At 44.2% G+C, this 24,729-nt stretch overlaps 1 protein-coding gene across 1 annotated transcript in view; it reads left to right on the top strand.

Annotated features, from left to right (window-relative positions):
* Positions 1–15,260: 15,260 nt before the first annotated feature.
* The window catches only part of ADCY8 (adenylate cyclase 8), a 140,300-nt gene continuing 130,831 nt past the window's right edge, over positions 15,261–24,729 (top strand). The window contains exon 1 of the mRNA XM_065627743.1: positions 15,261–16,272. Within this exon, the coding sequence (XP_065483815.1) occupies positions 15,343–16,272 (930 nt within the window). The 5' untranslated portion in view covers positions 15,261–15,342. The remainder of the gene's footprint in view (positions 16,273–24,729) is intronic.

Genomic DNA, 24,729 nt, shown 5'->3' with positions numbered 1-24,729 from the left:
AGGAGCAAGAAAGCATTCCTTAGAAGAACAAAGTTCTCCTCCTAGTTATAATTCATGGAACATTCATCCAAGATATTCTCTTGCTCCTGCCCTCTTTGTGCAGCACTTCTTCACTCAAACACTTTCCACTCTTCTGTGTTCCCAGGCCTTCATTAAGGACAGGAAACCTTCCTCCTCTAATTACTCCTCTTAACACAGAGGAGCCTCTTACCCTGCTGGCAGCCTCATTCCTCTCATTCAGAGAAATATCGCCCTTTTTTTCTTTAAAAGTTTGAGACAGAAATGCAAGAAACTCACTCCATTCTCCCTGGACACTCAATTAATCCTCATAGCCCACTTCCCGGCACTTAAGTGTAGCTTTCACCTCTGACTCATCAAGCTGCTGAGGAGCTATATAAGTTCAGATCTCATTTAGCAAAAGAGTCTCTTGACCATGTCCTTTGCCTCAGCAGCCGAGATCCTAGCCACCAGGTCTCCTTGATTAATGGGAGAATTTAACTGTGATGTGGGTAATGATCTTTTCTTTTTCTAATCTGCTGACTTGAAACTCTGCCTGGTGTTTTTAGAAACCCACAGCTCTGCTGAAACCACCTGTTTTCAGCCTAGATCATTCTGCACATTTACTGCTCATCCAACTAAAGTGATTATTAGTCTATTTTAGAAATGTTTACTTGCATTTCACCCTCTTCAATGCAGTGAAATCAAAGGCCTAGTAAAATACAGCTCCAGCCTTCCAAATTGTTGTGGGGAAAGCAAACACCTCTGATGTCAAAGTGTGTGTTTTAGGGAAGACATTACAGGTATATATCATCCCTGTTGTTTTTACCGAGTTTAATGTCATGAACCATACAAATTGTACTATCTTCAACCCATCCAACATTCCTCTGGCTTCACTGTGCTTTTAGGGGGAAAAAAATACAAAGGTCATCCTGTTTTTCTGAGGCAGCTACTCTAATATAAATGGAAAATTTGTGAGGGTGCCCAGCAGGTTTTCCTACATCCAAAGGATTCAGAGACGGAAGTGGTTTCAGAGAAGATATTATCAAAATTATCTTGATAACCCTGACTAAATGTGTGACATGACTCAAGTGCTTAGGTGGTTGAATCCTCTGTGTCAAGGAGCAGAGTGAATGCCAGGAATATGTTTGAAATCTTTTCTCATTTTGACAAGAAATGGCAACAAACCTTTTCTTGGTAGAGTTTTCTGGTAGGGTGGTGACCAAATCTTTGGTAAAACATGCCTTACTATGCTATGACAGACACTGAGTAGAACACCAGCCCTGTTCTTCGGTGCCGTCTTAGGCTCCTGCCTTGGGCCATATTTATCGTATACTTCTTTGATATTTCCTCATGATTTACTTGTCCTTTTAGTGGTTCAAACCACCTCTTCCTCAAATTACTCTCCTAGGAAAAGTCTGGAGTTTTTCCTTTGAGCTCTTTTCTTCACTTATGTAACATGGCACAATTGAGTCCTGCTGACCTTCTTTTCTCATGACTGTCTTTTAATACTGGCACTTCCCAAAGGACAAAGCTCTTTCGAAGCTGGCAGTGCCACCTCCTTCCCAGGTATCACTGCGGTTCTCTTTCCTTTTCTAGACTCACTATAATCGTATGACTCAGGAGATCATGGAGTGAGATTTTCCCTGTCTGCTTTGGTCTCACCACACCACCAGCTTCTGAAACCTATGACAAGGAAAAGTAACATCCATCATGTGATCCTGGATACCTCAGTATACCTCCTCTGTGGGAAACATCATTCTACATTAAAGAGGAGGAGGTAAAACGGAAGTTCTATCCTAGATTAAGATTTACCCCAGTGGGTTACTCCTTGAGTGTCCTCAGCATGTGCATAACCAGGAGCCAAGCTGAAACACAGATGCATAAGTGTCGTGTCCTGCCCAGAGGTATGGGTGGGGTGAGAGGTGACTCAGGTTCGTAGGTCCCCTTGGTTGGAAAAGAGTATACACATTACTTAAGGTCTGTATACAAAAGGCTTTTATTTTATGGTTTGGTCTAATTGGCAAATGATTTGGTGGCAGAAGGTTTTACATTATTTTAGGTTCAATTGGTAAACATAAAAATTTTGCTGCACATGTGGGGTTGTAAATCTTATGTCACTATAGTGCTTATAAAAAGGAAAGCAAAAGAATAGAAGCATGAGAAAGAAAGAAAGAAAAGAGAGAGAGAGAGAAAGATTTCACCATCCTTATGGCTACGCTTTATGTGTGATGGAGTTCGTGGTGTCGGATCCAGCAATATGCAGCATCCTCCGGTGCCTTGTTCAGTTCAGTGAGACTGCTGCGTGGAGTGGTCCTCGGGACGGTGGGTGCGCACCACCAGTGCTTGTACAGGTGGAGTTTCATAGAACTCTGGATCGCCTGCTTGCATAATCTTTGGTCTGTTGTGCGGGCATCACTGGGAGGTCATTGCAAAAGATGGAAAAGTCCCAAAGGGTCTTGGGCCACCTTGAAAGGGCTGGAGTGCTCTGGGGTCTTTTCCCTTAGTGCCATGCTGGGCCTTTCAGAGCACAGGGCTATGTGCCCTTCAACGTGTCTCCTGCCTCCAGTATCAGTCAACCGGCATTTGTCTGTGGCTTGTTAGCTTGTCATTGATATGTAAATCACAATTCACCTTATCACGAATTGTCCCATCTTATTCTCCTTGTCCCATCTCCTGTGGCTGGATGTTGCGGAACTGGTTTTGCCACAATATTTGAGACACTATCCTTTCAGTCTATGACAATAAGTTGTAGGCATTCCCTCATGTCACACTTTAAAATATGTGGGAAAATTGACTCTGCTTCCTACTTTGCAAAGAGTCAGCAAAAGCTTTGCAATGACCTATCTATATTTGAAGTGACCTTTTGTTTGGTTACAAGCATTGCCTGCATGGAAGTCCCATTCCACAGTGTCGAAGTAAATGAGTTTCAGAGCATAGTGTCAGTAATGGCATGAATCATTCAATTATATCTATGTCAGAATTTTATAGCTTCAGGCATCTGGAGTTCAGCATAGCACTAATACCCCACGGCTATATAAAAATAAATTGGGAGGAAAGCTGGCAAGGTGGAATAGATTGACTCTTTGTGTGAAAATAGTGCTTCCCAGGAGAATGCAGCAAAGCAAGATGCTTGCAAGTATTTTTGTACTGAGAAGACCAGCACAGGTGTCAGTGGAGCTGGTTTGGGAATGAATGAGTTCAGAACAGTTAAAGGATTCAGCACTGCCATTCAGCAGCCTTTGTTCTGCCGTTCCCAAGGAACCATTCCAGCAAACAAGAAGTAGTAAATGGAGGTCCAGCGGAATAGTCATTCATTCTGCTACACCACTGCGCTAAGATCCAGTAAGAAATAAAATACCACAACACACACAGTGCACCCCAAATGGTGAATCTTGACTTCTGGGGATTCGTCTCCTTCCAGGGATGGGCCACTATGTTGGGTCTGGCCCTACATCAAACACAGAACTGGACAGAAGTAGTTGGACTTCTGCCAACCTGTCTCTTTGCTGAGTCAAGAGAGTCTCAATGAAATGAGAACATGGTCTTGTACGTTCAGCTCATACAAAATACTGAGGCTTGCAAAAATTCAAAGCATTATGAGAGTAAGTCTACAAGTATCTATGACTGAGCTATTGAAATAACGGAAGATTAATAGCTACATCTCAACAGCTAATAGCCCATCAAAGATAAAAGAAATAATTCCTCCTTGTGCTACAGAAATTGTTAAAACTGACCTGCTAGAATGTGACAGGTTTTTTAAAGGAAATTCTTAACTTGTCCCCTTCCCGTACTGCTGTATGTATCATTTAAATTAACACAGAGTAAATGAAGTTTTGAAATGCAAAGGTGAATATGAGTCAAGAATACATTATGCATAAAGTTTACATATGGTGATGACAAGTGTCATCACATCTAAGTAGCATCCACCATACTCTCTAGAAAATTACCAGTGCAGTTTGAATGCATCCTTTCTTTAGTCAAGTATGTATCAGTCAGATTAAAATACCTAAATAGCAGTATCCTCTACAGTTATAAAACATTAATACTTGCTTTATGTTGCTTTACTTTTTTACTATTCTTAGCATACTGTTTATTTTTATTAGGAGACAACATTTGAAGGCAGCACCTGAACACAGCCAAACAAGTGGTCCTTCCAAGCTTTCTCGCTGGCTCCATTTCCTGCATCTCAGATCACACTGTCTTAACCGCTTCTGGAAGGTCCCGTATTTCTTGATGTGAACTTCCCAGAACTGGTGTTCTGCCCCTGAGAGCATCAACAGTTCTTTATTGACCCTGATGCACCTCTACCCAGGGCCTCTCCCAGCCCTACCCATGGTGTCTCAGCCTCAGCCTGTCTCTGTCCCCACAGAGCTGCTGGTTAACCTGGGCTGGGTCTGCATGGCCCCACCAGGGGATCATCCTCTGTGCCCATCCCCAGAGAGTCCCCAGCCCACACTGTACCTTTACGACATGACAGGGTCCAGCTACAACCTTACCAGTATCGAACAGAGTGGAAGGATTATTTCACAAGCCTTCGAAGACTACCCTTCTGCTTATGCACTGCAATGTTTGATTTTCCTGCAACAGCATGAGATTGTTGGCTCAATTTCAATAACCTTCTGATCATTTCTTGCAGAACTGCTATTTAAGCAGCTGTTCCCCATCACATGCTTGTGTAACCAATTGTTTCTCCCTATACACAGTACCTTCCACTTGCTCCTAGTGAACTGCATCTTCTGGCTTTTCTTTGTTTTTCTGGATCATAACTTGAATTAGCCAAAAACATTTTAAATCTGGTTGTGCCCTTCAACTACTGGTTGTCCCACTTGGCCTGATACTTAGTAAGAACAGGACTTATTCCATCATCCAGGCTTTTACCCCTGGAAGATATTTGAAAGTGTAAATAACTCAATGCTACTGAAGTTAAAAAAAGTCAGTGATGTATGCTCACAGACACAATGGTCCACCAGGATGTTTGTTACGAGTTCCTGATTTTAGGTGGTAAAAATAAACAGGCTGAAAGATCAGGAGTACATTTACTGCTGGAGTGGTTTTGGACGACTCTCAGTTCAAAGCTGGAGAAGGACTTCAATTTTCTATCCTGAATTTGTGGCACTAAAGCTTCACCACTTTGCCAGCCTTTCACTAAGACTCTGTGAGCTTCTATAAAAATGAGGAAAGTTATTGTCTTGCCCATTAAATATTTATATACTTCCCTGCCATAATTTCTGCAGAAATCTCCAAAGAAGTCAACTGCTATGTAAGGGCCATTGCTTACTGCAGTGGTCACAACTGCTCTCTTGTTATCTATAATTCCATACAGTTCTTCACTACATCTGACTGCTGTGTCCCATTCTTGGCTGCAAATTGGAATTAGAAATGTTTTGTTGTTTGTAGACACAATTTGTTTGTTTTTTTGTTTTTAGAGAGAATTACGCAATGGGGTTGTAGCCACAAGTTAAGACTGTAATTTGAAGAAAAAAAATATATGCAAAAGCTTGGAGCAATCAAACACACTGGGCCTTCATCTCAGAGGCATCTCTCATATATTATGCTGTGAACCATATTCGAGTAACTCTTGGGACCAGTAGGCAGTAGTGCCATAGTGTTTCTTTACTGCTAAAACAAAATGTTTGAGCTGCTGCTTGATGAAAACATCCACTGGAAATGTCTTGATTAGAGAGATGCCAAAAAGCTTGGAGCAGAGCATGGTGTAATGTGGAGCTTCCTCCTTACAAAGCACTGGAATTTAAGATATTTTGTCTCCCATTATGATTCCAGAACAAAAAATTGTATTTGCTTCCCCATACAATTGAGAGCAGCCACAGCCATCCTCTGTGTAAATTATTCATGTTGCCATTATAAATAATATTAACCACAATAACAGTACCTGTGGCTTGATTTGCATATGAAGCTATTTAACATGGCTTTAGAGCCCTGTAGGTGTCATAGGGATTCTCCATGCCTGCTTCCTAGAAAAGGCTTTTGGGTGTTCTGTAGATTGCTGTGTTACCTGGCAATGAGATGATATTCTCCTTGGCTCTTAGTAACTTCACAATGTTGAAAACAGAGTAGATGCATCCTTTAAGGCTGACATTACCTTTTCTAGTCATGTAAGAGAAAATCAGATTAATCTCATGTGTAGGGTAGACCACCTACAGGCCAATTTTAAATCTTCCTCTGGAGCACCAACAACCTGCCATTGCTATCAAAAGGAGACCAGATTTAATCTGCTACTGCAAATCCTACAACACTAGAAAATGACAGGTTTTGGTGATTTAGAGAAATGCAATATCAAATAGATTGCTCAAACATGAATCTGTTATCCTCCCCCTATACCAAGGAAGATGTTGTTGAATGTTAAAACAAGATAATAGCATGGAGAAACAAGTACTTTGCTGATCGCATACACATTAATAGTATCATTTCAGAGAATGACTAAAGATTGCTATGACTCAACGATTCCTCCTAAACATTTTGTCTAAGAACACCTACCCAGCTTGACTGGCAATGAGCGGATTAACATGCTTCAGTTATGATGGGAGCTCAGTTTGAAATAAATCACAGTTAATATCAGCACACCAGGCATCAGAGCTGTGACACAGCACGTCGCTTAAAGGGTTACTTTACTTACTCTCAATTTTCTAATGGAAGAAACCTTCATATAGAGCATAAGGGAGTTGGAGGGGGGCAAGAGTTTTGTTGCTGGGGAAAAGTACTGCCTCGGAACCCAGCTGAATTAAACCTTGTGCTTATCTGCAGGCCAGCAAAACACAGAGTCCTACACATTTGCATATGCAAAGTATCTGATGAAGCAATGTTTTAGAAACATAAGCCAGGTTCTTTCAAAAACCTGCCGGGCATCCTGTCAGCTCTGTAAAGAGCTGCTTGAGAACAGAGCTCGGGCTCTGCAGCTGACATAGTGCAAGTCTTCTTTGGCCCAGACTCCCAGTATTTCTGTAGCTCTTACCATCCTTGCAACCCCAGCATCCCTGGAAGCAGGGAAGTGTAACCACAGTCCCAAGGCTTCCAGGTTCCCTGATCCTGAAAGAAACAGGGCTGCAAAGAAACGAGTTCCCATGAGATGAAAAGCTGGCTTCATATTTTATCTAAAAATTGAGCAGAATTATTTTCCCCCAGACAGAAGAAGAAGGAGAAGAAACAAAAAGGAATTTCCTTTCCCTTGGAAACATGAACGTTTCTAGGGTTTGTTCCTTTTCCAAAGTTTAATGCACGCACATAAGCACATACATACACAACCCTACCAGACTTTCCCCTCTTTGATCTCTCTGACAGGGGGATTTCCTCTTAGGATATGTCTTGCTGCAGTAATGGCAGGATACTGATCTGAACAGATTTAAAATCTCATACAATATAACAGCTGTCTATTTGCAGCCTAATTAGATTTATTGTATACATCCACAGGAAGCATCTCCATCCTGTAACAAGAAAAACACTTTGAGATCTGCTTGTGAAAACCTCTTCGTAGAGCTAAGAATTATTATTCCAAGTGAAAAAGTTATACAGAATAGCCTTACATGTGCTTTTGGGTGTTTTTAGCTTCTTTTGAATGACTCAAATTCAAGTCTTCTTTCTAGTATTAGTTTCAATTGTAGCTTCACCCGTCAGGCCTTCACTCCTACCACTTGCTGCTTCAGATAGTAAATCAAGAATAAAATGTTTGTGAATAGTCTGTCTGTTGTAGATTATGAAAATTTCACTTGTAGTGCATTGAGAGGTGAATTTAATAGCTCGTTTCCTTTTAACTTCTGTCGCAATTAACATGCAAGTCAAAGGTCTTTTGTATTAAAAGAATAAATCTCTTCTTCAAAGGAATCCCATAAAGCATCAAGAACTATCTACTGCTTTGTAAAAAGAAGTATTCATTCAGCAATGCGGGTGCCTCAAGGATTCACCAGCATTAACAGCATTGCAGGAGAATTATGGAGCGTGTAGAGGAGAGAGAAAAGTAAAGAGACAGCTACTCCCTGAAACCTGGTTGAAAGAGGGTGAAAGGGTGGAGAGAAACATCTGGGTCACCCGGAGACCCCAAAAAAAAGCTTTGCTTTGGGAAGTTTTTTTTTTCAAATTATTGAAACCATATTTGATTTTGAATTAGGATAAAGACTCTCATTTCCCAAAGAAGAATTGTCTCCTTTTCTAATGAACCTTCTTTGCTTTAAGAGCTCCATCACATTTCATCTATGATTCTGAAAAAAAGCTTATAATCCACAATGAAAATTTGAAAGAAACATTTGAAAATGAAAACCTTAAATTCACTGGTTTTTAAAATGTTGGGGGTTTTTGGTTTTTCATGTTTTGTTTGTTTGCTTTTCCTAGGAGTTGAAAATTTCCATCATATTAATGCCTTTCTGAAGGTTAATGTTCAGGGAAACTGCAACAACTGAATGAATAGACAAACCAATGTTTTTCAGTACAAACCAGTCCAGCTAATATATTCCTGGTCAGTACCAGTGCCCACGAAGTCATAAGTAAAAGAATTGCAATGGTCACAGATGTTAATTCATTTTATAAACTGGAGTGATGTCTGAGAGGATAAGGAAGAAGACCTGGAAGAGAGAGGGGGAAAACACAGTTCCGCCCATGTCTTAAAAGGTGAATTATTAATTTCCAACCACTTATCTCCCTCCATAAAATCCACATGACCATCTTTTGACCCTTGTATGTGGGTATGTGTATCTGTGAAGGGAGGGAGAGAGAATAGTAAATTCATTTGCATACAATGGAACTTGAGCTTCACAACATGGAGAAGTTTTGCATGCACAGAAAAAAAAGAAAAACTAAAAGTGAAAATTTTAAAAAAGTTTAAAAAAAGTTAAAATGTTATTTTAAAATATAGACATTTAAATTGACGTTACTTACCACCTCTTTATACTATAACTGACCTAAAATCTTCTTTTTCTTTCTTGTTTTCATTCTTTTTTTCTTTCTTTTTCCATTTTTTCCCCTGCGATATAGTATCATTGAGGTATGCAATAACTTCACTTCATTGCCTACAAACTTTAAAGTATTTCGTTGATCTTTTCACTTTACTGAGAAAAATCAACTGCAAACCCCAGCAAATGTTGATTTATTTTTTCCATCATCTATTAAGCTATGTGTCCTCGTCCTCTTTCTCTTTGATCTTTCAGTCCATGAAACCTTACTTTTCTTTTACCATGGCTTTCATTAATCAGTCTGAGTGCTTTTACTAGCTAGTGTTACAGTTTTTAATCCATTCTCTTATGCTCTTTGCTTACTTTCATGCAGGCATCATATCAAGACACACATTCATTAGAGAAAAATGATAGTTAGGTTTTAAAAGAGGAGACTTAATCAATAGCAGAAGTTCCTTTTTTCCATTATTATTAGAATGTCTAAATTGTTGCCAAGGAGAAAAGAAAAAAAATAAATAAAAAGTTACAGAAAAAAAAATATATGGGAAATTAAAGCTAATTTGCTCATATTCTGTCATTTCCATCATTACTGAAGTTTCACATTTCATGTGTGCATGGAGGGATAGGTAGACTATATGCTGATTTTTCACTTTTCCTTTTTTAAATTATTCTGTGAAATCTGTATTTAAATAAAGATGATATATAGTAACACAAGCGTTCCTTCAGAATGAGTTAGATATTGAGACTACCTTTATTGGAGAACCCTGGATTGCTTTGCAGAGCACAGTGACAGGCTTACAATCCTGAGGACATAAATAGTCCCACCATGGTGAATGAGATCATTATTTGCATGATAAAATATCATAACATTAAACTGTACATAAATGTTACTTCTGTGGGTAGAAAGGGGGAAGGAGGAGAGGAGTGTGACATAAACTTTCAGGTGACAGAAGAGGAACGAATTCTGCCTAATTTCATCCTTCAAAAGCCTTCTAGTGACAGTATTATTTTTAAATGGCTTTTAGCGATTTTGTGACACTGCCAAGTCATTTATCTCTACTAAAAAAAAAAAAAAATCCAATAGCAACAAAAATTGAAAAATGGACAATATTAATCTAGGGCCAACTGAGCCCTATCAGGACCCACAGGACTAGGAGGTATGTGTGAAATTACCTTGTTGGATCCCCAGCTCATTCACCCTTCAGTAGCAACCAGGGCTTGGGCAGTCTCATCCCTCTTCGGCTCTTCACAGTGACTGGGCTTTCTCCATGCTCTGCAGAGCCCAGAGCATTGCTGCGGTGGGTCTCTACACTCAGGAAGATCTTGTCTTCCCTTGGCAGCCTTGCATGAAGATGTCCACTGCTTCCAAGGTTGAGAACACCTCCTCCTCCTTCTTCACTGACCTTGGTGTCTGCCAGGCTGTTTCTCTCACATAGTCTCGCTCCTCTCTCCAACTTCTGTTGCAGCTGTGCAGCAACTTTTTCCTCTTAAATTTGCTATCACAGAGATGCTACCACCATTGCTGAATGGCTCAGGTTTGGCCAGTGGTGGGTCCATCTTGGAGGTGGCTGGCATTGGCTTTATTAAACATAGGGGTAGCTTCTAGCAGCTTCTCACAAAAGTCACGCCTGTAGTCCCCACACTACCAAAAGCCACATAAACCAAATACAAAAAATGACAAGGTTGTTTGGTAATGGACAATAAATCTGGACTTCATTTTTTGTTTTGTTTTTTTTTTTATTTGGACATATGATCGATGTGGGAGCTTAAAATAAATGGATAAAACAGAACATAAGTGACCATCCATTTATATGTTCTCTTAACTCATGAAGTAAAATCAGAGATAATGTTGTTTCACTGATGTTTTGGGCTAAGTCACATCACCTCACAAGGGATGACTTAGGTGCAGGTACACAGACAGTTACTTTGCAGTTGAATGCTGGTGTCCAGAGTCATTTGCTGTGCCACAGTCTTTGATTTCAAGCTCCTACTCCAGAAAGGTCTGGCTTAACTTTTGTGTTGTGTCTGCCAGACCATTAAAGATGTCTCAGATACCATGAGCCATTTCAAATAGCCCTGAGTACCTACATTCAGGTGACTGAATTAAGTCCTTACCAACAACTCCAGAAGTACAAGTGGCATGCGGTAACTTAATGCACCATTCTGCCTGGGGAGATGCCCTTGACCTGTATACACACCCCTGACACATGTATACACTTATGTACAAGTACACATATGCCTAAGTCTCCCACTCAGACAGTGGGATGCCCCTTCTTCAAAGAAGTGTCCTCCCTGCTTGCCCTCCCTCATGAGGGAGACAAAGTTAGTCAGAAGAGGGCCACAAAGTTGGTGAAGGGTTTGGATGGGAAGATGTATAAGGAGCAGCTAAAGTCACTAGGTCTGTTCAGCTTGGAGGAGACTGAGGGGTCTACAGTCTACATCACGGTCTACAGTTTCCTCACAAAGGGAGAAGGAAAGGTAGATGTCGATCTCTTCTCCGTGGTGACCAATGATAGAACTCGAGGGAATGGCAGGAAGATGTGCCAGGGGAGGTTTAGGTTGGACATTAGGAAAAGGTTCTTCACCCAGAGGGTGCTGGACACTGGAACAGGCTCCCCAGGGAGGTGTCACGACCCCAAGCCTGATAGCGTTCAAAAGAGACTGGACAACGTTCTCAGACACACGGTGTGAACTGTGGGGTTGTCATATGCAGGGTCAGGAGCTGGGCTTGATGATCCTTGTGGGTCCCTTCCAACTCAGGACTTTCTATGATTCTATGAACTTATGTGCAAACTACGCTGCACTACTTTGCCATCACCACTGAAGAGAGAGTAGGCTCATCAAACACATGGATGGCAAAGAGGCTGGGGAGGACTGCTGGCATGGAGGAGGGCAAGTTTAGTATTCAACATGTTCTAAGAAAGTTGGGTGTACAAGATGGAAAAACTATTATGCATTTTAGTGAGGGCAAATGCAAGATACTTCATGTAGGCTGTTATGCACATATGGATCAAATAACACCTGCCCAGGTTTTGAGGACAGCAAAGAAGTTTCAGTAGGTCATCAGTTGTGGATAAGCCTGTGATGAAAGGAAGGCAGACATCTCACAGGATGTATAAATAGGAGTGCAGATCATAAGACACAGTTAGTAATCTTTCCACTGTAGAACTGAGTTGAGTTGTGAGCATCTCACAGAGAGGGGAAAAAAAAAAAAAAAAAAAAAAAAAAAAAAGAGAAAATAAAAGAAAACATGAAACAAGTGTACAGAATCCAGAACAAAACAAAAAGAGCAATCAGAGGCCAAGAAAATGTGACCCATGGGGGAAAAAATGACAGAAATTAGGTTGTTTAGCCTAGGAAATGAGAAGGGGAGGAGGAACAGATGGAAGAGCCATTCATTAAATATGAATAGACTACTGCCAGGAGAATCTGTTCTCCCTGTCCGTGGTGAACAGGACAAGAGGGATGTGCTTAGTGAATGCTGCAAGGAAAATTCAGGTTAGATATGAAAATGATAAGGATGAAGAAGCGTAGAAATAGGCTGCTTGGAGGGGTACAGAGCCTCCATCACAGCAACAGTGGTGAGGGTGGAGCTCACTCTGCCATGAGGCCCAAGGACCCTTCCAGCACTGTGATTCAGTGATTACAGCAACATTAGAGGACTGAGAGCTTCCTATCTTGACTTCATCTTATCTCTTTTGAATGAGTGTCTTCTTAAACTGCATTACATATTTGTCTCATTTTTGCTCTGATTTAGCATGATTTGTGTTTAGCAATCTGAATGAGAAAAATGCTTTCTTGCTGTGCTCTGGGCTAATACCACTAATAATTGTAATTTATTTTATAAAATAAATATATAAGTCTTTGTATAAGGCTTTCCCACTTATAGTAACATTTTCATCTTCAAGTAGTGCTGCAATTTCCACGAGATTTATCTAGGAGTAAGGATGTGTGTCTGTATTATTATTGTGAAACTAGTGTTAGCCCTTTCCAGATTAGCAAGGTCAGGCTGAACCACAGGAAAGACCCATCCCTGTTCACAAAAGCACCACTCATTCCTTATCTGGGCTATCAAGAGCAAGAATTTCCTCTGCTTATATCTGTACAAAACCTGCTTCACACATGGGACACAAGTTTGGCTGGAGTTCCCAAATCCATTGTAGTGCAAATACTGAAACAATCACTGAAATCCTTCCTAAATCTCCTTGCTTTCCTTACGATAATAATAAAAGTTGAATTAAATAATGACAGTCAGAGGAGTGTTCATGAAGGCTCAGGCCTGCTGAAGGTCAAGCATCACATGCCATGTCCAAGCATCTGGTCTCCCAACAGAAGCCAGAGCTCTGAGTGAGGTAGCAGAACTCCCTTCCAGGCAGTGCCTCTGTCCACACACATCCTCACTGCTGACCAAAGGCAGCTACACATTTGTCTGAAAGAATTCAGCAGGCATCACTCTTGTCTTTTGAAATACAAAGAAACCACCTCTCCCTTGATTTGCAACAGTCTAACGTATAGACTATTTCTGTTTCATCTGCTTCTAGTGAGAAGGTTTCAGCTCGAAAACTGCCGTTCCTTCAGGACAGGTTTCAGCCACTTTAAGGTTGATTCTGGACAGAGGAGAGGTGGGACAGGTAAAGACAGATACGTCCTACCCCTTTTCTCCAGTCTGTGCCACTGTGCACAAAGCATTCAGGTTTGCTGGCACAGACAGAGCCCACAAGCAGAGGAGCAGGGACAATTTCATCTGCTAACATGGGGAGTGAGAAGTAGCTCTGACTCCAGTATACGTACACGGGGTGGTTTCTGTTCTTCATTCAATGGCTTTAATATAAATACTGGCAGGATAGGAGCCATCAAATACACAGCACCTTTCTCAGAGGGTCTGAGCTCTCCTGTTAAGAGGTAGTACTGATTCCTAAGGCTCCCCCATGCTGGGCAGGAGCGCTGACTCCCCAGCAAGGCCTGCGGCGGCTCTGCCTTGTCCTCAGGCAGAGAGATGCCCGACTTCAGCATCAGGTCTCGCTTGACATGACAGATGGAAGAACCTGCTAGGCACAGCGGGACAATCCGTGGCACCTACAGAAGCGCAGCTTGCAGAAACCGAAGCGACAAGCAGAGCAGCCTGCTGGGAGCAGAGAGCCTGCCCCGGCCCCGCCCCGAGCCGCCACCCTCTGTCCCCCTCCAGGCGCCGCGGCTGCGGCTGCTTTAACCGGGCAGGGGGGTTGCGGGCAGCCCCGCCGACGTCGCGGGCATCAGCTGACCGCGCCGGGCTCTGCCTCCTCCCGGGCCGCCCGCCCGCAGCATCACTCCGGCGGCGGCGGCTCCGCCGTGCTGGTCCCCGCCGCTCCTGGGGCAGCTCCCGCCGCCGGCTCCCCGCAGCCCTGCAGCCGCCTGCCCCTCGCCCCTTCCTCCCGCTCCTCCTCCTTGCTGCCGGGAGAAGCCACAGGGCCGGAGCCCTCCCTGCCCTGACCCGCGGAGAAGTTGGGATGCTCCCAGCGGGCTTGCCAGAGCTCTGAGTTTAGGGCGGGATTTTCGTTCCCTGCGCTTTCGCATTTTTTTGGCTTGTTTTTTTCGGAGGAATTTTTTTTTTCCCCCTTTCTTTCCCTCCTTTTTTCTCTACCAAGCAAGCCGAGCGTCTGCGATGGATGGCAGCCCCGAGCCTCCCCCGGGCAGAGGCGCCCCATGAGCCAGGGCGGCGCGCCCGGCGGGGCATGTCCCGCCGCCGGGGTATGCGGGCGGGCAACCCCCGGCCGGCGGCTCCGGCGCCGTGACCGAGGATGCCCGCGACCCGGCCTCCTCTCCCCTCCCGCCCCAGCTCTCAGGGCTCCCGCTGACCGCAGCCTCGGGAATTACAGCAGCTCCCGGGCACCAGACCTCGGAGCGGAGCCCCGGGATTCCCGGAGAGAGGAGCTGCCCGCTGTGAACGGCCCTGCAAGGCGGCTCCCCCCACCCCTCCGTGCCTCTCGCCTCCGGATGGGGCCGAGGATCGCCCGCCGGGCAGCGGGACTGCGCCCGTAGATGCTGCCCTCCTCCCTTCTCCTCTTCGGACCCGCGGCTCGGCTCCTTCCCTGCTCACCGCCCCGAGGAGGGCGCGCACCCAGCCCGCCGGAGCACCGAGGCTGCACCGCAGCCGGGCTCCGCGGGATGCGGCTCCACGGGGCGCCGCGGGAGCGGGCGCGGGCGCGGTGCGAGGGCAGCTTGAGCTGAGCCGGTGCGGCCGTCCCGCGGACCCCAGCGGCAAACCGACCCCGCCGCCAGCCAAATCACCGGACCCAGGGACCTGCCTATAAATGTGATCCCCACATCGCCACCCCGCCGCCGCCACCCGCCCTTCTCCATCCCCTCCCTCCTCTCCTGCCGCTCCATCCCTCCCCCCGCTTCCCTCCCCAAAGACGGTCACCCCCTCCCCCGGCCGCCAGTGCTCTGCCCCCCGCCAGTCACCGCCATGGAGCTCTCGGAGGTGCGGTGCCTGAGCGACAGCGATGAACTTTACACCATCAACAGGACTCCCCCCGGCAGCGGCAGACCTCAGCGCCTGCTGTGGCAGACAGCCGTGCGCCACATCACCGAGCAGCGCTTCATCCAGGAGCACAGCAGCAGCAGCGGCGGCAGCAGCAGCGGCGGTGGGGGCAAGGGCTTCAGCTCCGAGGAGACCTGCTGCCCCAACCACCACCCCCACCCGCCGCACCACCACCACCTCCGGCGACAGTCGGCCGGCCGGAGTTTGGGCAGTGAGCGCCACAACAACGGAGGCACCAAAGTCTTCCCGGAGGGCACGAGCAGCAGTGGGGACTTGGGCTTCCTGCCCCTGGACTGTGCCCCCAGCAACTCCGACTTCTTCCTCAACTGGGGCTATACGTATCGTGGGGTGATCTTCCCTACTCTCCGCAACTCCTTTAAGTCCCGGGACTTGGAGCGCCTTTACCAGCGCTACTTCTTGGGCCAGCGGCGCAAATCCGAGGTGGTCGTGAACATCCTGGACGTGCTGACCAAGCTGACTCTGCTCTTCCTCCACCTGACTTTGGCCTCTGCTCCCATGGACCCCATTAAGGGCATCCTCTTGGGCTTCTTCACCGGCATCGAGGTGGTGATCTGTGCCTTAGTGGTGGTCAGGAAGGACACGACCTCGTACACCTACCTGCAGTACAGCGGTGTGGTCACTTGGGTGGCCATGGCCACGCAGATCCTGGCGGCTGGCCTAGGCTGTGGCCTCCTTGGGGACGGCATCGGCTATGTGCTCTTCACGCTTTTTGCAACCTACAGCATGCTCCCGCTGCCACTCACCTGGGCTATCCTGGCTGGGCTGGTGACCTCTGTCCTGCAGCTCGTCATGCAGCTGGTTATCCCCAGGTTGGCTGTGACTTCCCTCAACCAGGTACCATTTCCCCATCACTCTGGGTGAAAGGAGGTGTGGGGTGTCCCAAGAGATCCTCTCCCTTTTAGTCAGGTGCTCAGAAGTTTGTTACTTGGTGAGGAGACCATAGGCAAAATGCAACCTTCTCCTCTCGTGCTCCTTGCTCCCCAGTCCCCTCAAGCTGAGTATGGGGACATTTCATGACCACTCTGTCACCTCTCATTGTACATTCACTCACTGTTGTCCCCTAGAATAGCTTTGACGAGGGCAGATCCTGTGGCAAGTGGGGAGGATGGGTCATTTATCATCACGCTTCCTTATTTCCAGCAGTGGTCCATGGCATGATACGACTCTGTCTTGTCCGAACTTTCCTACTGTTCATCTCTCATTTTACTTGCTCATGCCTTTTAACTCTCAATCTGCTGGGAGGACCAGTACTTTCATATGTGCAGCACAGCTTGACCTGTGCTATGGGAAAACAGGAGCAAAGCATATCGCTCTTTCATCAGGGGAGAAAAGCAATGTCTCGGTGAAATCAGGGGAAAGTTTCCCTTGGAGGTTGGGTGTGAGGTTTTAGCCTGTCTTTGGAGGGCACCAAGAAGCCTTTTCTGCTGGTGGTTAGGGGGCAAACATTGTCATGCTGCATCCTTACAAGTGATGTCTAGGACAGAGTACTGGTTACATGTGGGAGTGGTGGTGCAGCGTAAACTGCTGAGAGCCACCAGTTAAGATACAGGTCTGAGGAGTTAAAAACTAACCTGACCAGACTAACCTGACTTCACACTCACCTGGCTTCTTCCACACAAAAGTGAGAATGCACCACGCTCCCTACTTCCCTGCAAGGCAAGATAACATTTCCTTTCTAGGGCAAGGTAATCCTGGAGATTCTTGCTCCCCACTTTCCCCCCCTTCCCAAATTGTCACAGCTCTGTGATACCAATATTTTACAGCAGATTATCATTTGCTCCAGGAGTCAGGGAGAAAGGGGTGGAGGTACTGACAGATAATCCCCAAAGGAGGGAGGGTACAGAGGAATGTGGTGCTGGTGACATGTTGTTTACATGAATGCCAGGATTCACAGCTGTGAAGTGATTGATCTTGCACCTGGAAGCTTTGATGATGATGGTACTTGGGACACATCTAACTCCCTCAGACCCTAGCCCTTCTAAAATCTCTGCCTTCCCTGTCCATCCCTTTCCTTGTTAGCGGTGGGTTGCCTGACCCCACTTCACAGGCTCACTCTGTTGTGGGAAAACCTGCCCTGGTGTGTTGTGCTTGGCTGAGTGCTATGGATGTGAAACAATTAGACTGCACAGAGTTGTTACCCAGTTCGTGGTAGCATGCTGATGAACGAACTGCAGCTGTGCACTATGTCTCACTCCCGTGTGCTGCTGGTGATATTAGTACTTGGTCAAAAGCTATGTGAGTTATGCTGATTTCTTAATTTACTTCTATGTCCTACCCTGGAGTTATGAGTAATGCGCTGCTATCTCATTATGTACAGGCATCACAGCTGTTTAGCTGGTCCATACACACACACATGCACTTCCCACAGACATTCCTGACAAAGGCATTTCTCAGGAGAGATACTAATATCTTCATTTTGCAGCCCAGTACCTTGCCAGTTGTGTGAATGAACTGCCTTTGAGCAGTGCACAATGAGACATCACCGGCCAGATGATTGCCTTCACGAACTACAAATATAAATCTCCTTAGCACGATCCGCACAGCGCTGTTGATTTACACTGGCTCCTGCCTTCCTAGAGCCCACTTCACATCGCCTAATTGTGCGCCGCTTCGGCCCCTCCAATTCGGGAGGTCAGATCCTTCCCCCTCCGGCCCGGGCTTCGCTCCCACCCCCATGCAAAAGGGAGCCCGGAGGGGGGCGGAGACCCTCTGCCTCCCGCACAGAGGCCTCGAACCCGTGGCAGTCAACGCTGCTCCCCCGCCCCCCCCGCGGACAGATGCGCGGTCGCGGAGCGCGGCCGCCCGGGTGCTGTCCGCCACCGTGGTGCTGAAACCGCCGCGGCGCTGCGCGGCCCGGGGGCGCCCCCCAGCGGCCCCGCTGGGAACCTGCCCGCCTCCTCCCGCACCCGGCTGCGCCCCCGCGCACTGGGCTGCACCCGCTCCGCGCGTCCCGGCCTCAGGCGCTGCGGCCTCTCCGCTCTGGCGGAGCCGGCCCCGGAGCCCGAGGAGAGGTGCAACCTTACTGAGTTACTTTGTAGTGTTGCACCATTTTTGTTTTTGTTTTTGTTTTTTGTTTGTTTTGTTTTTCCCAGAGAACTGCAGAGCGCTTTCAAGTGTTAGAGAACGAAGGCTTTTATGGTTGCGGAAGAGTATATAACTATTACTTTACAGGTGAACGCAGAGAATCTAAATGACTGTGTCATCAAGGTCATACAGGAGATCTTTCAGACAACACAGATTTCTTGATCTTGCAGACAAAGCACTCTCTTTTATCACAGAGCTTATTTTCCCTGCTAGAATGCTGCATCTCCCCTTCAGAAAAGCCTTACAAAACTAAAAGAACTATTTGATTATGTAGCAATACCTGTGACCATCTTGCTATGCCTCAGGATGCAGAGAATTGCTTCCACTGGATGAAAACCAGTAATTAAAGTATACAATGAAAAAAAAAAGCAACAAAAACCCCAAACAAACAAAAAACCAACAGCAACAACAAAAACCAACCAAACCAACCAACCAAAACAAACAAAAAAAGCCCCAACAATAACAAAAACAAACCCCACAAACCAACCAACCAAAAACCACCTAAACTAGACAGCCGGTAAAACTCTGATTGTGGTACAGATAATGGGTTTTCCACTGATTTTTATAAGACTAGGATTTCATACACAGAAAACACTGAATTCAATTCTGAACAGAAAGAATTGTCTGCCCTGGAGTCAGTTTATTACGGTACCCATTAGTATCCACGGGGATAATGGTTCTGATTCTCTTCTCAGTCACACAGGTGTAAATCATTTACAACTCTATCTAAACTCATAACGTTGCAACAATTTACACAATAGGAAAATCAAGTGCTGGGTTCTGTTTTCCCTTGATCTCTTAATTAATCTTAGTTTTCATTAATAAATATGCTCACAAGCACTTTAAATCATTAGCAATGCTGAACACAGGCATGCAGTACTAGTGCCTGATTCAGCTTCTTGTTGGAGTTGACAAAGTGTGCGTTATCATGAATTTATTCTTCCTTTGCATCTCTAAAATTAACTTGAACTAGCATCCTAGGTAAACATGAAGGAGAAAGATTGCTTTGAGATTAGATTTAAAAAAACCCCAAACACAAAAAAATAAATGTAGACTCACTAGTTTCAATCCTGCAGAGTGCTCGATGCTTCTGGGGAGATATGACCACCCTTAAATCCAGCTGACCCCAGCCCGAAATGCTGAGCAATGTGCTGTTGCTTGGCTAAGTGAGAGCCAGGAAAAAACATCCTGATAGCACGGTTTAGGTAAAGGTAACACTGATAGGACTTCACTAAATATTCTGTTGGGAAACAAATAAAAAATGCAAGATCTTACTGGTAAATAAGTGCATTGATTTGTGTGCCTTGCCAGGTACCATGCTAGGGGTGGTGTTTGCCTCTGACATTCCCCAAAATGAACGCTTCATTTATATTGCTTTCATTCTCATTTTTTCCTTAGTGATAATATGGTATACAATCCAAAATTTCTAAGACCATATATGTGTTTCAGGCATATGAGGAAGAACAAACAACTCAGAGCTTCTTAGTGTTATGTAACGTAGGCAGATGATAATATAGAAATGAATTTTGACAGTCTTGGAATTATGTAAGCTACAAACATACTCTGGATTTTAATCCTCTGCTTGTGCACTCTTCCCTCATGTGAGTAAATTCCACTGGAGTCAGTAAGCCTACTACTGTAGGTCACCTGTATAATGGATGCCTTGAAGGATCAAGTCCTAATTTAGGCATATAAAATCAAACTTTAAAAAATACTTTTAGAAATAACCTTTAAGTGAGTAATACCAAGACTAGGGAAACTCATTCTTTTCCCTCTTTGAGCATCTGTCTTTCCAAGTTTTGGCAGTCCTGTGAATTAATACAGTGATTTTGCTTCCTTATTTTTTCCCTCAAACTCTCTCTCAGGGTTGCTTACTACTAGTAGAGGAAAAGGCAGGATTCATGAAGTCACAAGAAATCCTATAGAGATAAATCAGTATAATTATACAATGGCAACAGATAGCTTTTATATGCATATTTCATCTGTATGTTTTCCAAAATCTGATCACAGATATCAGTATACAAGTATGTACAAAACACACCACCTCTTCAAAATTTCTGCCAGATTCTAGTGAAGTATCTGCTAAATCTGTAAGGTATAAGGATATTTCAAAGTTGTCTGCCATTTGAGGATCGGAATCCAAACACTCCACTTTTATCCATGTAGTTGCTTCCATAGCACTACTTACCATTAGTTTTTCTGCCATAGTTCGTTATAGGTGACTTATAACCTGTTTGTGTGATTTTAGACTGGATTATGATCTGGTTTCTTTTTATATCCTGTAATATCACCTGACCAGTATCAGTGGGTCACAGCATAATTAGATTGGAATGGGATACACTTTTCTCTGAAGCAGCTGCATCATTGTTGTGCTAAGTAAGGCACATGTATTAGTTATATTTACAATTTGATGATTAATTGCCTTCAGAGAGTTCCTCCAAAATGGAGGAACTCAGGCAGAAACATGAATGAAACCTGCTTTTACCAGTGAGTTCCAGCCTACAACAGTTAGTACACTTGTTCTCAGTGAAGGTTACTTTGCTAGATTCATGTGACATTTTTTCTACTGTCAGGACACTTCTGGGTTGTTTTTAAGGTTTTGTTTATTGCTTATTTGTTGTTTCTCATGGCCTAGAAAGAGGCATATGCTCTAAAATAGCAGCATCTAATGCAAAATAATCACACCAGAGCAGCACACTTACAGCTGACAGTTAACAGCAGATCATGCTGGAATGATCCTTATTAGCCTGCACAGAAGACCGCAGGGGATAAGCATCTCCAGTCCATCCTCTTACTGCACTTCTCAACCCTGTCAATGATGTGATCTGAACAGGAAATAGAAGAGGGCAAAACTAGAACAGTTTAATGGATTCTTCTTGTTCCAGAGGGCAGAGAAGCTGGGGAGTGGAAGGACTTCTTCCTCTGTTTTCCTTAATCCAGAATATTTGGCAAAGCACGATAAAAACTAGGGTGTTTCATGTAAAAGATGAATTTTAGTAAACAGAAAGGAATTAAGGTTTAAAGAAATGTTCAGGTTGATAGAATCTCCAAACCAAACAACCCTTATTCAGCTGCTGACAGGAACGCCATCCCTTCAGGCATCTTGTTAACATCAATTTTCTTTAGGTGCAGCCTTCTTGCACTTAACTGCACTTCTGTTTCTGAGCATCTCGTGAAGGGTCTCAGTGACTCAATGTCACCATTCACCCTAGCCAGAATGCAAACACTGTTCTAGTGGGAACACATTTTGCAGTTGTACTACAAAGTGCCTGCCAGACGTCAAAGCCAGATGAGAAGGGAACTGTGCCCTTCCTCTGTGTAACAAATATGGTGATGAAGATGTTCCTGGGATGTGACAGACCAAGGTTTAAATCCATTTTTCCCCAGAGGGGATTGAAATCCACTTCTCTTACCTCACCAGAGAGTTACCGAAGTAAACCTTCCCCCATTCCTAGCACAGCTATCCTTTTGGGAAGATAAAAGGTTAAGATTCAATGGGCCAAAAAAAAAGAGTGAAAGAACAACCCTGACTCTAACCAACCGAATAAGGAATTTATCCATGGTGGTGTCCTTGCTGAACATTTTAGTGTTTTATATAATGCTATTAAATCATTCCCTAAAGCACACATCCCAGCCAGCAGGCTGTACAGTCTGGTCCTCTCTCTCTGACCAGATGAAGCGTGGTGCAGCTTCCACAGAGAATTCTTCTCTCTCCTTATCTGCTGCCCTTCCAGCTCCTCAAAAGCAAACACAAAGAGAGAATTTCCTAGGGAGACAGGAGAAGCTGAAGGAAGGGTGAGACTCCAGTCATTGAGCCGCTATACAGAATATATATAGCTGTTTTAAAAGGCAATGGCAGTCCTTGTCAGCCTTTGAACAAAAAGATATAGGTGGTGCCCTCAGGGGTGAAGGGGAAGGGGGCTTGGGGCTGAAAAGCCCAAATGTAGGGGGAAGACTTCACAATCAATCCCTAAATCCAGAGGAAAAATAAGGTTTAAGACGTATTTTCTATCTTTCATCATTCCCTCCTACCTAACTCTCTTCCCATTCATCACGCTGGCTATTTTATATTCAATCTGAGACATGAGATTCTTTCTGTTTGTTGTGTAAGGAACCATAAAAGCATGCTGCCATTCAACATGGGCTTCTGGCTTAAACTCTAGTAGGCGTGTGTCTGCAAATGAGGTGCATAAAGACTTTGCTTTGTAGCTTCTGAGTCTTTTTTTCTTCATCTAGCTTTTCCTTCAGAGACAACCTTGGTTTCGCTTGCTCTGCTCTTGGTGCAGCGCAGCTCATACCCATTCCCAGTGCAGAAAGGCCTGTAGATCTGCAATCTGTCCCAAGGAGGGAGATGAATGCAAATCGCTGAGTTAGCGGTGCAGGGAATCTCGAGCATTTTGGTACCAGTCTCACTCATTCAAACCAGGGACAAAAGAGACCTGGCTGGTCGAAAGGGATCAAACACAAAAAATACTGAGTATTCAGCGTTTCTTGGAACTAAGGGAGCTTATTAGGGCCTGACTGACTCAGAGACTCACAACAGCTTGATTTAGGGACCCGATTTAAAGCCCACAGAGTGTAATATAAAGAATCCCACAGACATTAGGATCTTCAGGTGAACCAAAAAATCACTTCTCAGGACCCTCTTTAGGGAAAGCATTTATCTGAAACTACATTTCTTCTGAAAGAGACACAAACATGGACATCCAGCTTCTTCAGGAATCGATTGGAGTGAGCTCTGTCACTCTTACTTCTACAAATACCCAGGTCTGCAGAGATGCCTCTGCGGTGCTGCCTAATCTAGAACAAAAATATCAGAAAAACACAGGGAAAACTGTAAAGCCATGCAGCCATTGGCTAACAGAGTAATATTTCATCATGCGAGTTTTGTTTATTAGCAACTATTTTAAGAAGTGCTGCTGTTTCATTTGCCAGCTGCTTCTGCTGCAAGGTTTCACACAGTTAGCCCTAGAGGAGAGAGCAAGGCTGCCGAGTTCATTAATTAACCATTGCTGCAGTCTGAGAAACAGCTGAAGTGTATCAGCGTAAAAAAAAAGAAAAAAAAAAGGCAAAACTAAGCCATTTTTTTTTTCACAACCCCAAATGCGCTTCTCCCAAACAGTCTGATGTTGATGTTACAATTTTGCATTATGCGCTTCATTTTAATCTAGAGAACAGTTGCCCCTGGTATAAATGAAAGCCTATGTGAATGAGTTTAATTATTTAATGCTCTGACCTACTCAATTTTCTTTTTGAATTTTGATTTAATAATTATTTTACAGTTTGGAATTTTTCTGTATCTTCACTTTGTTTTAACAGCACAGTCCCTTAAAAATAAAATGCAGAAATCCCTCTTTACTAAAATCAAGCATTCAACAGTGGCAGAAAGCTAATTGGGAAAATCAGGTTTGGTTGGTTTTTTTTTTGTTGTTGCTGTTTGGTGTTTGTTTGTTTGTTTGTTTTGGGGTTGGTTTTTTTTTGAGGGAACTGATCTCCAGACATGTTATTATTTCTCCTTTGTTCAAATTCTGCTGTTTTGTTTACCTGGGAGCTACTCAGTGATGGAGCTGTCTATTCTGTGCTGCTTCTTTAGGTCTACCACAGTAGGAGCCTCATCCATCAATCCAGAATATCATCACAATGCAAATAAGAAAAAATAATAATGAGGAAAATCAATCAGCACAGAAGAACCACATGATATAATTCTGTGTGCTGGTGTTTTATAACTCTGAAGTAAGGATCTTAGATCTCATTATTATTCTAATAACTGCACAAGATCTAGATACGCAGGTTCTTTTATCCTATAATTCCGTGTCTCATATGAAAGTATCTCTAATGCTTATCATATTAATAATCTTCATAAGCGTACTAGACAGGGTCATAATTGACATAGAAATCATCTCAGACGTGCTCAGTATGGATCTAATTTAATGTGCCAGATATGTATACTCTTTTAGAGGAAGGAGTGATAATCATCACAGATTTCAGGTAGGGACTGGGAATGAGGGTCATTCCCATTTCATCACTAAATTTATCATCAGCCCGTGCTGACCCACACACATTATTTTATGTTTCTGTGCTTCATTTGATTTGAAAATTCGCCTTTCTCAGTTGCTGTAATATATGACTAATTCATTTAATTGCTCTAAGATTTTTGTGCAAAACATGCCCATCACCATCCATGAGGCATCAAAAGAGGAATACTCT

Source organism: Caloenas nicobarica, chromosome 2 (genome assembly GCF_036013445.1).
Source record: "Caloenas nicobarica isolate bCalNic1 chromosome 2, bCalNic1.hap1, whole genome shotgun sequence".
Taxonomy (NCBI): Eukaryota; Metazoa; Chordata; class Aves; order Columbiformes; family Columbidae; genus Caloenas; species Caloenas nicobarica.
Note: the sequence above shows the minus strand (reverse complement) of the source record. Positions and strands in the feature narration are given on the sequence as shown.